Source organism: Pagrus pagrus (assembly GCF_965226575.1).
Source record: "Pagrus pagrus genome assembly, chromosome: 24".
Taxonomy (NCBI): Eukaryota; Metazoa; Chordata; class Actinopteri; order Spariformes; family Sparidae; genus Pagrus; species Pagrus pagrus.
Window position 1 is genome coordinate 14,341,564 of NC_140206.1, and position 15,471 is coordinate 14,357,034.

The 15,471-nt window shown below is 42.9% G+C and overlaps 2 protein-coding genes and 1 long non-coding RNA gene across 7 annotated transcripts in view; 2 read left to right on the top strand and 1 right to left on the bottom strand.

The window, feature by feature from the left end:
* LOC311253423 (interleukin-1 receptor accessory protein-like 1) overlaps window positions 1-1,731 on the top strand; it is a 289,743-nt gene extending 288,012 nt beyond the window's left edge. For all 5 annotated transcript variants that reach the window (XM_084347376.1, XM_084347375.1, XM_084347379.1 and 2 more), the window contains one exon: window positions 844-1,731. In XM_084347376.1, coding sequence (XP_084203502.1) covers window positions 844-1,571 — 728 coding nt within the window. In that variant the 3' untranslated portion in view covers window positions 1,572-1,731. The remainder of the gene's footprint in view (window positions 1-843) is intronic.
* A 7,690-nt stretch (window positions 1,732-9,421) lies between these two features.
* Window positions 9,422-13,370, top strand: LOC311253250. Its single transcript, XR_014621653.1, has 2 exons — window positions 9,422-9,530; window positions 13,068-13,370. It is a non-coding gene; the product is annotated as an uncharacterized lncRNA (long non-coding RNA).
* A 261-nt stretch (window positions 13,371-13,631) lies between these two features.
* Window positions 13,632-15,471, bottom strand: LOC311253249 (nuclear receptor subfamily 0 group B member 1-like; the record flags this gene model as incomplete). The annotated part of the gene is made up of 2 exons (XM_084347075.1): window positions 13,632-14,541; window positions 14,928-15,471. 2 exons carry the CDS (start codon window positions 15,469-15,471, stop codon window positions 14,297-14,299), a joined length of 789 nt encoding a protein of 262 aa, XP_084203201.1. The 3' UTR covers window positions 13,632-14,296.

Sequence of the window (15,471 nt, forward strand, 5' to 3'; positions counted from 1 at the left end):
ACACACACGGACGAGAGGGTCATAAGCTTTGATTGCGAAGCGAAGCCCAGTTAATCCCGTCTAGCTGCTGTTGAGGAGCCACTCTGTCTTTGTCTCCGCTGAGAAAGGCTAAAAGCAGTCATTACAGGCACCCACACTGACACCCAGGACAGGCTGTGGAAACACTTAATCACTTGCATTATTACGCAAGCAGCTGAGCGACTCATTAAGGATGTGAACACAACGACCGTATTCACTGTGAACTCTCACTTATCTTCAGGTGTTAAGATGCAGATTTAGGTTCACGCAGGTACCTTGTTTGGCTTTGAGTGTTTTGTGTTTATTGTCATCTTATAGTAAAACCAAGTCCCCTTGTTTTTGTCTATAATTCTGTCGTACTGTATCCTATAACGAGTTATTGAGTTAGAATATATAATATACCTGTTTAATCCTCACTTTACGCATCAATATCCTCAGACTGTGGATGAGCGTTGCCGTAGATGTTAGAACTCATCCGATGTTTAATTTAAACGACTTGAATCTTCAATCTTTCTTTAAAAACCAGAGTGTTCCCCTCTGAAATTAATTGGATTTGGTTGTTTGAAAGTTTGATAAAAGAGAGTAGTTTGGTAAGCAGTCGCTCTGAGGCCAAGAGAGCTCTTCAAACAGCTGCTATGATACGTTTCATCATATTTCCATCAACCGTTGGCTCTGTGTACTCTCCTGTACAATTAAAGTGATGTAGAGAGTAAATACAGTACAGGCAAGTAGAAACAGGTTCAGGCAGAGAACATCCCTTCCATTTGTTACTGCTATTTATGCAAAGCTATCTATCCATCTCTCTATCTTTGTCTGTGTACTCAGCCTACATCGAGGACGTAGCGCGCTGTGTGGACCAGAGCAAGCGCCTCATCATCGTCATGACGCCCAGCTATGTCGTGCGGAGGGGGTGGAGCATTTTTGAGCTGGAGACGAGGCTGCGCAACATGCTGGTGACCGGCGAGATCAAGGTCATCCTGATCGAGTGCGCCGAGCTGCGCGGCATCATGAACTACCAGGAGGTGGAGGCCCTCAAACACACCATCAAGATGCTGACGGTCATCAAGTGGCGCGGGCCCTCCAGCAACAAGCTCAACTCCAAGTTCTGGAAGCAGCTCCTCTACGAGATGCCCTTCAAGCGCATGGAGCCCCTGAGCATCTCCCACGAGCAGGTGCTGGACGTCAGCGAGCAGGGCCCCTTCAGCGAGCTCCAGACCGTCTCGGCCATCTCCATGGCGGCGGCCACCTCCACCGCCATGGCGACGGCACACCCGGACTTGCGCTCGACCTTCCACAACTCTTGCCACACCCAGATGAGGCAGAAACACTATTACCGTAGCTACGACTACGACCTGCCGCCCGGCGGCACGCTCCCGCCGCTCTCCACGCTAGGCAACCAGCACACCTACTGCAACATCCCCATGACGCTCATCAACGGACAGCGGCCGCAGTCCAAGTCGCCGCGTCAGCAGAGCCTGGAGGAGGCCCACGGCAACAACGCCATGCTGCCGCTGCTGCCCAGAGAGACCAGTATATCCAGCGTCATCTGGTGACAGAGACGGTGCCGGGCGGGATAGACTGTGGAGCTACACGATGTCCGTCACAGGGAGGACTCACCACTGGCACTTGGACCCTGAATGCACCGGAGCCAGATGGACCCGAATGGCACTAAAGCTACTTGCTGCTGTTGAATTTGCACCAGGAAAACACCAGGGGGAGAGGGAGGGGAGGGGAGGGAGGGAGGGGAGGGCAGGAGGGCGGGAGGGAGGCAGGGAGGGAGGGAGGATGGGGCGTCAGACACACTGGACACATTGGTGATGGAGGTGGTGGCAGATTTTCTTTAGTGTTTTGGGTTTTTTTTTTTTTTTTTTGGTCCAATAAGAGCTTTTATTGAAACTGAACGACAAAAAAAGAAGCAAGGAGAACTTTTGTATGCCTGTATAAACACTCACGTAACACAAGCCAACACCTATGATCATTTACCCAGAGAGTCAAGGAATACAGGGTCCTGTACATACGTTTTTCTAATTCTTTGTAGCATCAGTGTTTGGGACTTGTTTATGTTTTAACATCAGTTTGGGACTCTCTTTGTTTTCTTTTGTTTCAGTTTGTACAAAAGTGAAGCAATGGCCTGTGAGATGTTTTGGATAAACCGTTGTTACCTTTATCTTAATTTGTTGGCTGGTGTAGTTTATAAAGCTTTTGGGGTTTTTCAGGGGGCGGGCGGGCGGGCGGGGGTGAAAATCTCAGTCTGGGGGAGTTGTGAACGATTTGGTTTGGAGTTCCTTGTAAGGGTTGAGAATCTGGACTCAACCAGAATATGCAAAATATGGAGTCCAGAGAGCGGAAGAACGATGGGTTTTCCAAATCGATCATGAGAAAAGTCGGATATGAAGAATATGGTGCTAGGCTTCACATCTCTGTTTCTCTCACGATAACATTTACTTTGAAAAAAACAGCCTTGCTCTTTACCTTAACAGATGAATATATCACCGAAAAATTAATTATGTGTATTATTTTATGAAAAAAGAAAAGTCTATTTTTGTAACCGAGGGATATTTGCTGAGAGAAGTTATACCTATAAAGTTTCTGATAGAAGGAATTGGGGAAACGTAATAAAAAAAAAAAAAACAATGTTTTGTTATGTGGAACTGCACAGCTCACGAAAATCGATAGGTCATTCACTAAATGTCTTACCCTTATATTGCAAGAAAAAGTTTTTGTGTTTTCATCATTAGAAAAAAGGAGTTTTGACATTTCAAACACTGATTGCAGCTCAGCGGGCTTTTTAACATCATCGCAGCGGTTCACGGTTGATTTAACGAGGATGGAGCTACACTATCGATGATGTCAGTGCAGATGGATGAGCCTCGACTTCCAGTGTCACCTGAAGCATTTACTGTACCTGGTTTTCCTCTGTAGGACCAAACAACGCTGTCCAGGGCTAAACCATTATCTCTGTTATTCATTTCCTCTTAAATGACAGCTCTGTTATTTCTTTGCCCTCCCCTCTTGTCAAAAGAAATGATTTGTCGGTTCAGTTACGTTTTGCTGAACGCTGAGTCGGCCCCCGGCTGCCCGGCGCTGCCGCGGCGACTGGATGTAGGAATAGAGCGACTACGATGACGAAGAGTTTCATTCCAAAATGGGTCTAAAAACATCTGGAACACTCTGAAAGAGTTTATGACTTTGTGATCGACTTTAAATGTGATTAATGTTTAGTTCTTGATATATAAAAGTAATATTTTAGCTGATGTAATCAATTATATTTTTTGATCTACTGACCAGTAATCACCACAGGGGGTGTATTCTCCTCAAAACCAATAGCCTTTTAGAATGAAACCCTTCCAAATAAGATGTAATTATTGCTTAAGAGTGACAAGAAAGTATTTTTAAAAAAAAGGCAAATAAAATCCTGAAGCATATGTAACTAAACAATACTTAGAGCAAGTTAGACCAAAGCGAGCTACAGTGAACCATTCTCCATTCACAAACCGGTCTTTTTTTTCCTCCTCTGTTTCATCGTTAACGGTCCGATTTCATCAAATCACACGAAACAAGAGCTATTCTCACATCTCCGCTGAGACCTGTGAAGGCGGCCTGTGTACTTACTCCTCTTGCAGCTGTGCCATATTATTCGTTTTTCAAGAAACTAACCTCATACTAAAAATACCTGCAGCATCTCATAACGTAGGTGTTTCATTTAGTGCCATAAAATATGCAAAGTGAGGAACTTGTAAACAATAAATGAAGAATTGTCTTTCCCCCCCCTTTTATCTTGCATTGTTCAGTTATTGCTTTTTGATTTTACTTTTTACACGATATTTCAAACAGGCCTGGGTTTTTATTTTTTATTTTCTTAATGTTTTTAAAGTGGAACGGCCCTCGTCATGCGAGATCTTTCAATCAACCGACAGATTATCAGAGCCGGGCCTGTTTCTTTCCTCCTCAATCAACCCCCCCGTGAAAAGTGAGATATGGATTTTGTTCAAGAGCGCCGTTTCCGAACAGAGGAGTTTGTTGTGCTCTATGACGTGGCATTGTGTAAATATAATCAAGACAATAACGTGATTAAGATGAAGACAATCGAGCCATATTCATGAAACCAATGGTCATTATTCACAAGGCCTCTCAAAGTAGAAATACTAAATCCTGACTGGAGGATTAACACGTTGAATCGATGAGATTTCGACAGGAGTTTGGCGTCAGCGCTTCTGCCTCGGGAGGCTGTGTGAATACAAATGTTTGCATTTTCTGGGGCGATACACATATTTTTTTTTTTTGTTTCACGATGAATTGAACATTTCTGGCGACTTGGCTTTGATGATGAAGACGATGATGATGAATAACAATGACAATATATAGCACAGAATTATTCCAGGCACTTTCACGACTCTTGAGACGACGTCTCTCCTGTTTCTGATTTATTTTCTATTATGTATCTGCAATGTTCATTAAAAGAGATACTGTTATTATTAATAAAACCACATTTACGGTAATGTGATTCTTCAGTCGTGTGTGTGTGTGTGTGTGGAGAGGGAGAGCGCTGTTTGTTTGCAGGAAAGAAAAAAAAACCACCACCCGACTCACTTTGTTTATGGAGCAGCGGCATAGATTGCTGACGATGCCCGGATCCCTTTCTCCTGGCGAGGAGCCGATGCGGCCCCAAACGCCATAACTCTGCCTTCTCCCGTAAAAACCTTGAAACAACAATCAATACATCTCCTTATTCCACTCAGAGACTGAATCAGCCCGGCCTCATTTTGGACTAAGACTAAATCAGTAGAGTCGATGCACTGAGAAACACTTTAAAACCCCCTGTGTCCTGATTGTTGTTTGACCTTAGTGCACTGATGGCACACCAACAGCTGGCACAGATGGACTCCCGGAGCAGGAAATTGGTTTGCGTTTAGTATAAAAGATGCAGCCTTCAATTTGAACGATCACGCAAATTGTGAATACGCTGTGCGGCAGCGTGAGCGTCGAAAACTGTCAACGTGTTTCTAAAACACAACTGAAGCTGTAGTGACTCAGTCCATTGAAAACTAAAGGCAAGTTTGCTCAGTTAAACTGTCACATCTAATATTGTCTCGAAGAAAACAGGATTCTTTTTCCTCCGGCGTGCTCGGAGGCAGATAAACAATCCTTTTCTTTTTTCCCCCCCTCTGCTTCAGAACGTTTGTGCCCATAGTGTAGCCATTTACTTATTTTGCTGTGATCAAAGCAACGGCATCGGAGAGAAAAGAAAAACCAAAGTCACACGGGGAATAGTCTTAAAATACTGCCAGGCGGTGTTAATTAGCCTCAATTTGCTCTTCTTGAATGATGAGAAGTTGGCATCAGCTAAATTAGAAAACACTAATGTTACAGGTGGGTGTAGCTGAAGCAAACCAGCCGTCTGTAGCTCAGAATTTCCCTCCTTATATGTTATTGAAATGTTCAGCAGTGTAAGTATTGCGGCTCAGGACACAGCTAAAACGTGAGCAGATGTTTGTTTTTCATAAATCAAGCACTCCAGCTTGTAAATGTCACTGGTGAGTTCTCCAGCTCAGAGCTGTTGCCAGTAAAATCTGCATAATTCGAAACTCTCGTATTAATTGTCAAACAAGTGAAGGACTTCTATTAATTATCCAGAAACCATCACCAGGTTTGCCCCTGAAAGGTACTACTGTATACTAACTACAGATTTGTAGCTATTATTCAGCTCGACCATCGATCATGTTTCTCGCTGCAGCCCTGTCACAGTTACAAGATGCGAGATTTCAGGCATGACCGGAGAGACCGGTTTGAAAGAAATGTGCGGTCAAAGGAAATGGCACTGAGTGCAGCTGATTTCTGACACTTACAGCGACCCATAATGTGTCATGATTATAGCGCTCACACATCCATGCGCCAAGTCAACCGAATCACACCTCGGCTCACGTGTGCCGTTCCTTTTGCAGTAAAAGGAAACGTTTGACATTTTGGGAAATATGCTGACTTACTTAGATTTTCTGCTTGAGACGATCGATACCACTCTCATGTTTGAACAGTAAGTTGCTAATTAGCTTAGCTTAGTTTAGTTCGATGTGGCTCTTCTAGTCCAAATTCGAGGTGAAACATTCGCTCTTTCATGACAGCATGGAACTTGGTACGCTTGAGCATTTCCAGAAATGAATCAACCACAAAAACACCTGATGGCGGCCATTTTACTTTCCACCAGTCTGTGCATTGTCAGTATTAAAGGGTAACTCCCCCCAATTTTACATATTAAAGTGTGTTTACAGGTCTTATGGAGGAATACTGCGTATGTGACAAAAGTAGTACAAAGCCTTTTGTGGATCTAGAGGACGCTGCATGTAATCTGATAAATATCCTCCATTGATGTTACACAGTGGCTAAGTTGCATTGTGGGTAATGCAGGTGAAAAGTGTTGACAAGGAAATAAAATGCGTGGAAGAAAAATAGCGATATGTGTGTTTCTGATGTGTGATTGTGATTATTTGTTTTGAACTGTCCATAGTGCAATGTTAATCAGTGGACTGCTTTTCAAAAACGTCATTACCCATAATGCAACTTAGCCACTGAGTGACATCACTGGAGGCAGTTTACCAGATTACATGCAGCTTCCTCTGGAGCCATGAAAGGCTTTATGCTACTACACATCAGAACATTGCTGATTTCACTGGTAACTATTCACCTGAACTGTTCATGATGTTGTATATACTGTCACTGTAATCACTGAGCATCAAACCACAGCGGTAGACATCACCATTTTATGTGTCCAGGTTCAGGAGATATGCAAAAATACATGACTCGATTGTAGCGGAAAGTAAAATGGCCACCGTAGCAGCCATTAGGCGTTTTTATGACGCTTTCATTCCTGAAAATGTTCAGGGCCCCAAACTGTTCAAGTGTACATAAAGGTTTCAGTGCTTTGATGAAAAAGATGATGAACACTTCTCACGTATGGAGTAAGTCCAAAGGTAACAGAAATCTGCCTACCAACACCTCTAAAGCTCAATAAACTTTATATTTCACTTGTGTAATAAAACAAAAATTGAAGTGTAAAAAGTGGTTGCAGTTTTACAGGCTCTAATGTGACTTTGCTGAGTCTCCACCTCATAAACTCACATAGCCAGGAAATAGTCTGGCACATTATCCCCTCATTAACGCTGTTAAGAGTTTGTATTTGTCAAGATATGGAACTGTAGCAATAAAATGTAACTTTCTGGAGGGAGAGAGATGAATGTTGAGTCTTCCACATAATGTTACAACTTAGGTTAAATATTGCAACACAAGTGGCTGCATGTGCAAATTAGTATATCACAGAAGATGCACACTGGTTAAGTAATCCTTACTTTACCTGAAAGCAGAATCACTTTAGTTTAATGAGAGTGCTGTGTTGATTATTATAATTGTCTTTTGATCTAAATGACTGTGGCTGCTGCAATCTGCTGGATACGGTTCAGAATGAGAGTCTCGGTGTCAGGAGCTCAGGATTGATACTTGAATCGAATCTTTCTTCTCTCACAGACCGGCTGAGTGAACCTTTTTTCCTGAATGCAGCAGAAAGAAAAACTAATTTTCACCTTTTCCCACAGGTGAAAGCGGCCATGTTAGATGAGCTGAGCCGAGCAGCTGCATCCTGCTGCGTCACGTCCTCATACGCCTCGTGCCGAACTAGAGAAAGCACGATGTTCCCCATAGCCGCCTTGTTCTTCTGCCAACATGCTATAACATGAAGCTACATCCTAATCATCTGTGCCCATGTGAACATAGAAAGACGCCAGATGTTTTTCGTCTGAGCCGACGTGTCGCCATATGGCGCGTGTGAGAGTGTGTGTCTGTGGAAAGGGGGAGTTCCTAAGCTTCGGCACTTTTCCCCCCAAATGAAATCATTTTCACTTCATTACAGTGTCACGGCATAATGAGCTCCCTGAGCAAGAGGCATGTGACATGGGGGGAAAGTGGAGACACTCGCTGCAGCGAGAGCAGATCAGGCTACGCAGAGGTTTTGTTTCTTCTTCTGCCTACACACACACACAGACATACTGGTGAGGAGTATTACTCACTCTGGCAGGTATACCATGCCCCTCCATGTCCCACAGGGCCTTGTTACTCGGAGCTCTGTGCTGCGTGCCCTGTGTGACATGTCTTCCACTCGAAGAACCAGGCCAATTGTCTGTGCATGGATAGGTGGCGGTGGAGGCTGTGTGTGTGAGGGAGAGCTGAAAGCATTTGGAGACTGGATGCAGGCAGCTGTTAACCCAGTTTTGGAGTAATTCTGAGCTCACCATGGTTCAGCACAGCATAATTGCCTGTATGAGTGTGTGTGTGTGTGTGTGGAAGATGCGAGTCATGGATCACTGATCACTTACCAAGCCCTTCAATTTACTCTTACTTCCTGCAAGAGCGGCTCCGTCTTTAATTATTTATTATTTAACAGTAGTATCGATGTCTGTGTGGTGAGGGTGGGTATTGATTTGACTGTGGATACAGCTGGTTTATCAAAGCACACCTCGCTGCCGGTTTCTTAATTGGACGAATCAAAAACATGCAAGTGAAATCATGTAAACCTATTATCATCAGAATAAAAACGTTGCCGCGTTGAATTAGAGCAGCGACCGGTTTATGTCCTCCAATTAAAAGATAGAGGGCGAAAAACTGGCAAGCGCAGGAAATTGAAAGTGAAACGCTGTCATCTGCTGGACGCACCTCATCCTGCAGCTGACTCAGGCCCCTCGCAAGGCATGCTGGGAGGGAAGGACCCAATTTGAGCCATTATGGTGAAAGTGGGGTGATGTGTAGATCATTCAGTCATGATAAAAATCACACACATCTTCTCTAAATTGCCCCAGTCGAGATCCTTTTGCCTTCTGAAACCTGTAATTGTGACGAATGGAAGTGTTGCGTGTTTTCCTTTAAAGCAGCCATTAGACAAACTGCTGCTGTTACTTCACAGAGCACTTTTTATGGCTCCCAAACAGGCAATGATGCAGACTGAGCACAGGGTGGATATATAATGAGGGATGTGCTGTGTTATGCGTGTTTGTGCCACATACTTTATATCAAACTATTAAATGAGCTTCTTACATTGTGTCCACAACTAAAGTGAGAGACTCCCCTCGTGTTTGTAGGCCACATTTAGGAATATGGGGCTGCAAATGACTTTATACTAATGGGGCCGTGGCTACAGGATTTATTAGAAATATGTCCTGGCTCAGCTTGTAGCATTTCAGTATTTTACAGGTTAGCTTTGACTACTTTTCCAAACTCAACCCTGACATATATGACATATAAATGACACTAATTGACAGCTTGGGGCTGTAAATACTGCCAGAGAGGCATCCATCATTATCTGAAGGCATCAACAGGAGGGTCAGTGCTGCAGAGAGCAGGAAGTACAGTGGAGCAAGGTGTTTTCGCAAGGAATTATGGGTAGGGAAGAGAAACTATTCGCATGTTTTCTCGACGCTTCGGCCTCGGCTTTTTCCTGGTTTTAAGGATTTCCAGGTCACGTTTCTGACCAGGTAAGCAAGCTAATTATCGTTACAGTACAATAATTTGCTTCCGCTTGTCAGTTTTGCTTTAAATTATTAAGAAAAAAAAAAGTCTGGTGGAAGAAACTTGGCGCATTTGGAGTTTTACCCTCTCCATTGTCAAAATATTAATATTTATTAATATGTGTAGGCTATATATGTGTGTGTATTTAAACCAATGTCTTTCGAAAGAGTTACAACTTGCAAGCACGCTTAATTAAAATTGTTAGCATTAAGCTAGATTTGTGTTTAGCTGCTACGAGAAAAGAAGTATGCTAATTAGCTGCACTAATCAAGACGGAGTGGACGTCAGGTGCGTGAACAACGCGGCTTTACGTGACGTCACCGCAGCTTTTTCAGCAGCTTATCTGAATAACTTATCAATTATTAATTAGGTATCAGAGTATGCTTGTACAGTATCAAGGTTTTAAATTCATTATATTGTATCCTATAGCCTAATAGCATGTGCCTGCATATTGAGTAGCCTACTTTTAAGTACATTTATACTTGCATACTTTTACTTCAGTAACGATTTGAATGCAGGACTTTACCTGTAACAGTGGTTTTACAGTGTGGTATTAGTACTTTTACATGAGTACAGCATCTTAATATTTCCTCCACCACTATAAAGCCCTGTGCCAGCTATAACTGTTCTTACCTTACTCTAAAGTCCAACTTGTTGGCACTAGTTCATTTTATTTAATTTATTTTGTCTATTTAATAGGAGTAACACACCTGAATAGATCTGGCTGGAACCCAGTTAGCCGAACAATTAAATTGAAATGAAATATGAACATTCGGAGCAATAAGCCTGCATTTGGCTTTGTCAGACTTAATGAACATTTTCCAATGTAAACATTTCATAGCTGTAAAAAGGCCTGATAGACACATTATATAGTAAATGTTATAGCCTAACAGTAATTTTCTACCGGTAAAGTAAAGTGGGTAATATTTTGTGTAGTCCTTATTTATTAATGACACATCCAAGATAACATCAAATGTGTTATCGCACTGTTACAAATAACATAGCAGGAAATCATGTAGTGCTGAAAGTAGTGATTATTATCAGTATCGATTCATTCAGAAAATAGTGAAAATAAAATTTCTCACGGTTTCCTCGAGCCAGCCAAAGTCATCAGATGTCTTGTGTTGTTTGACCGACAGTCCAAAACTCAACTATTGTTGGTTTACTGTCGCGTAATATTAAGAATAACAGCATTTACCTTTTGACCTCAAATTACTTGAATAATTAATATCAAAATAGTTTCAGATAATTGTTTGCCAAATATTCATTCCAGCTTTAGAATAATGTGTTTATTATAGGTTAGGGTTCATTTGTGGTCCACGTGTAGTGCAAGGTGGAGTTTGTGTGCACAGGATCAGTCTGTTTTCCTGAGATTTCATGTCGAAGCCCCACTGGCTGCCTTGTTTGTGCTGTGAGATCCTGCACCGAAAGGAGACCGCAGTAATCTGAGAAAAGCTTAGCTGGTGTTAGACTCAGTAGCTGAGAGGAAAAAACCATTAATGCAAATGCTTGGAAGATTGTGGTGCTAATACTCAAGGCTAAGCTTAACTGTCTATGGCTGCCTTGAAAGGCTGCATCTGGAGGAAAGAAAAGCCCTGAGAGAACAAGCTCAGAAGCTGTGCTCAGCACTTGCTCATTGTCATAAACAGCAGAAATGAGAAGTTGGTAACTTTTACACTTTGATACCTGACTTTGAACAATGCAGAGTCTGTAGCCTTGAGGGAAGATCGAAAAGCTCCAGTGAAGAAGTACCGTTACGTCAAGTGGTCACTGTGATCACAGTGCTGCTTCAATGTCTCTGTGTGCTGTACAACTGTAATATCCATTATTTAGATGCTTGAAGAGTCTAGTTTCCTGTCTAGACGAGTCGGACTTTATTTCTCAAGCCACAATAGTCTGTCAGCTGTGACGTATGTCTGTATGAGCTGTGACTAATAGGTCAGGGCTATGTTATCTTACTTTTTCAAACAAGTCCTTTTGTTAAGTCCCTCTGACATAAACAGCAACTCATTTAATCTTGCTGTTCTGTACCTCATCTTGTGCATGTTAAAATGCAACTCTGTTTATTTGACATAAAATAATTAGTGCTGCAATAACTAGTTCATCAACAGAATATAACCAGCAATCATTTTAAAGGGGCTCTGTGGAGCTTTTGTGTTGCGCTGATAGCCGGTCGGTAGTTCATGTCAGTGGACTTTTTCTAAATTAACGTTAGCTACAGTTGCTCTCTGTTAGCAGAGCAGAGAGAGGCACCAGGACAAGGCACTCGAGAACATGAATAAAGTCACACCCTAGAGACCACCACGGAAAATCTGACCCGAGTCCTTCACAAAGAGATCGACAGTCCAGCAGCATTAAACAACTTAAACAACTTCCACAGGCTTGTATAGGCAGGCGAAAGAGGGGGGGGTCTCAATTTTCACAATCTGCTCACAAATGACCAATTAAAAAGTGATTGATACACATAAATTGCTACAAATCTTTACATTGAAACCCTTTAATATTAGATAACTATGTTATGTCTTGTTAAAATCAGACAGCTGGACATACAGTTGCAAAGCCAAACATTATTGTTTGAGACAGCATTTCAATATTTCTAAGCGTGAAAACACTGGATATTTGTGACAAAACATCAAGGCATTTTCCAGTCGTGTTCATGACAACAAAATCAGATTTTTTTGACAAGACATCAGGACAATTTGCAGCCGAAAACATAAAGTCACAACATACAGAAATGTAAAGGTAAAGCATATCGAAGGTTAAGTTTCAACCACTGGATATTTTTGACGAGAAACTTACATTCCCAACATTTTTTATACTGGTGATTGGGTTAGAATAAATGCATGTCTACGAAAGATTTCTCTGTCTGGACTGTTGTTTAAACTGAACAGCAATTTGAGGATAGCCCTTTGGGTTCTGGGAAATCATTGTGGGTGGCTTTAAATAAACACTAGACCATTAGTCTTAACTATTTTGATAATCGATTAATCTTTTCAGTTGTTTTTCAGCAGTCATTACTTCTTTTCTTTGTTATTTACGTTAGTAAATGAAGAGTCTTTTGGTTCTGGACTGTTGGTTGAACAAAAGAAGCAATTTGAAGACGTCACTTTGGGCTCTGGGAAATTGTGATGAGCATTTTAAAATTTTCTGAGATTAAAAAATCGATTAATAGTTAATTAAGATTCATAAGATTATTTGATCATTAGCAGTAAAAAATAAGCTATTAGAAATGTGTACAAGTCACTTAAAACACTACAAAAACAGGCACTGCTGTGGTGGTTCAGCACATAATATCATGTTGTAATCACATCCAGTATTGGAACTTTAAATTACAAAGAACACATCTTCAAGTGAAGACAAAGTTGGGAAATAAGTGTGCATCCTGGGAGGTGACTCAGCATGAAAAGTTAATTCGCGTTATGAACACACAGCATCCCGTTGGGTCAGGAGGGATAATGTGCAGTATCACTTTGTGTGGTTTAATTCAGGCTGCTATTTCCCAGGTAACAGCATCCTCCGACACCTGGGAGCAGGAGGAGGAAGAGAAAGAGCTGAGCGTCGGCTCCTGACGATATTAATGAAACGAGACATCAGGCGAATGCTCGCTGCGGAGATGTATTTACTGAAGCTGTCTGAACAGAGGGATGGAGCCCAAACCACCGGCGTGTTACAATGTAGCAGCTGTTTTAATCGACACTCGTAACTTTGTTTTTTAGGTGTCGGATTGGTGATAAAGAGCGTGTATGTCTGTATATGTGTGTGCTCAAGGTTGGCCACAGGAAGTAATTAAATAGCTGTGAAAAATACATCTGAGTGCTAATGATTATGATGCCTGCTTTCAAAGTTTTTAAAGGGGCAATAAGACAGATTTTACTGCTCTGAAATGAGCACGATGTATCTGTAGGAGTTTAACAGCACTGCTCATCAGCACCAGCAATTCATTGACCAATAAACTGCATCTGATCCAACATTTATTTGGCCAAGAATTAAGATTTCTAGCTTTCCAAACTCACTCGCTCGTAAAACCAAAGGATAAAGACACTTCTATCATAAAATACAGATATTGAATAGAATTGTTTTATTCTCTTCTTTGTTTTCTGAATGTAACTTCTCAAACATGAGGCAGTGTTGTGTTTGGTGGTTGTCTCAATTTCACTGGAGCTTGTTTTGTGGACATATGCTCTGTTGTTGTAGTTGTTGTATTCAAGCTGTGGGTTGTGTAAACGGTTGTACCTGGAAGTTTGTGATTTGCTGTGATGATGTGAATTAGTTGAGCTTAGCTGTGAGGTGTCAGTGTTTACACAGATGTACACAGATTTACACAACGAGGCTCCCAGACTCATGTTGTCTCAGTCGATTCTCTGCGAATCAGCAGGGGATTTGTTAAGACTGTAAAGCTCTAGGCCGCTCTGAATGTTGGCCTTTAATGGCACAGCTGAGCACGAGGGCTGGAATTGGCCACAAAGTAACAGAGGTTTGAAGTAATCTTGGTCATCCTCAGTCTCACCCAGTCTTTTATTGAGGCCATCATGCCTGGAGAGTGTCCTGACAAAAAACAGAAAAGTCCCGATGTGCAGCAGTTTTCCTCCAGCAGAGCTCATTATGTGCAGGTGACTCTCTGATGGTGAATTCTTTGCATTTAAAAAGACAGACCTCTGTATAAATAGGCCTGCATGATTACATGAAATGATTGTCCCGATTCAGTCCCAATCGTCTTCCTTTATTTTGGCTTCTACCGCTCATAGAACATCGCGAGCACGTGTTCTTCTATGCTGCTCGTGCCAGTCACGGGTCTGAAGAAGAGTCCGGCCACCGCCTCGGGGTCCAAGCACCGCAGCTTGTTCAGGACCGCGCGCAGTCTTCCGAAGCGGCCCGCCTTACTCCCCCTGTGGACCGTTCTCACGTGCTCGTAAAGCGCGCGCTCAGCCTCTCTCTGGAGCGCCTGGATGTACTCCCGACACTCCAAGTCCATCACTTCTACAGGACCGAGACAAACAGGGAGGGAGACACAGGATTACCTCTGATTCATTCTTAAACACAGTCAGATATTACGCACTCGTTTGGCTCAATCCAATAAGGACACGTTGACCTATAGCCTACCATACAAAAGTATGTTATGAATGAAGAAGTCCCCATAAATGGAGCGCAGTATGTAATTGTCCTCGTATGAATATTACAGCCTTGTTATATCCCAGGAGATTTAAATGGTGCCATAATATAACAGTGAAACGTCGTGGTATACGAGTATTACAGTAAAACTGTTAAAGTCACGCAGCAGAAACTTATGTAGTGAATTAAAATGTGCTTAACTATCTAAATGACCGACTTTAACTACCCCATGTGGTGAATAGTGACAGTATTACCTGGAGTGAAGAGTACCGCTCCCTTCAGGAACGCGTATTCCTTGACGCTGATCCTCAGTCCTCTACACCTGACCAGAAACATTTTGATCCCCTCTGCATCACCGACGGGCACCCCCGGGTCCTGAATCTCAGCCGGAGCGCGCTGCTGTCTCTCTCTGCTGTGCGTTAAAATGGTGTGTAACAGACTGGGCTGCTGCGTCTCCACCGTGTCGAAGTCCACGGAGTCCTGCACCATGCCCAAAACCAGCAGCGGCGCCCAGCTGTTGCGCACAAGCCGGAGCTGGTCCTCCGCCGGCAAACCCCGAAAACACGGGACATTTTTCACGAATCTGAAAGTTTTCACCAGCACCTCTGAGGCCGCTTTGAAAACTAATTTTGGAGCCCGAATCGCCACCAGTTTCCTCTTGCACGCGCACGAGCAAAGCTGTTGCGCAGCGGCCGTCTCCAGGTGTCCCCGCGGGCACTGAGCGCCTCTGTTCAGGATGCTGTAGAGGATGCTCCCCCGCGCCGCGTCCTCCCGCTCTCTGCACTCACAGCACGACAT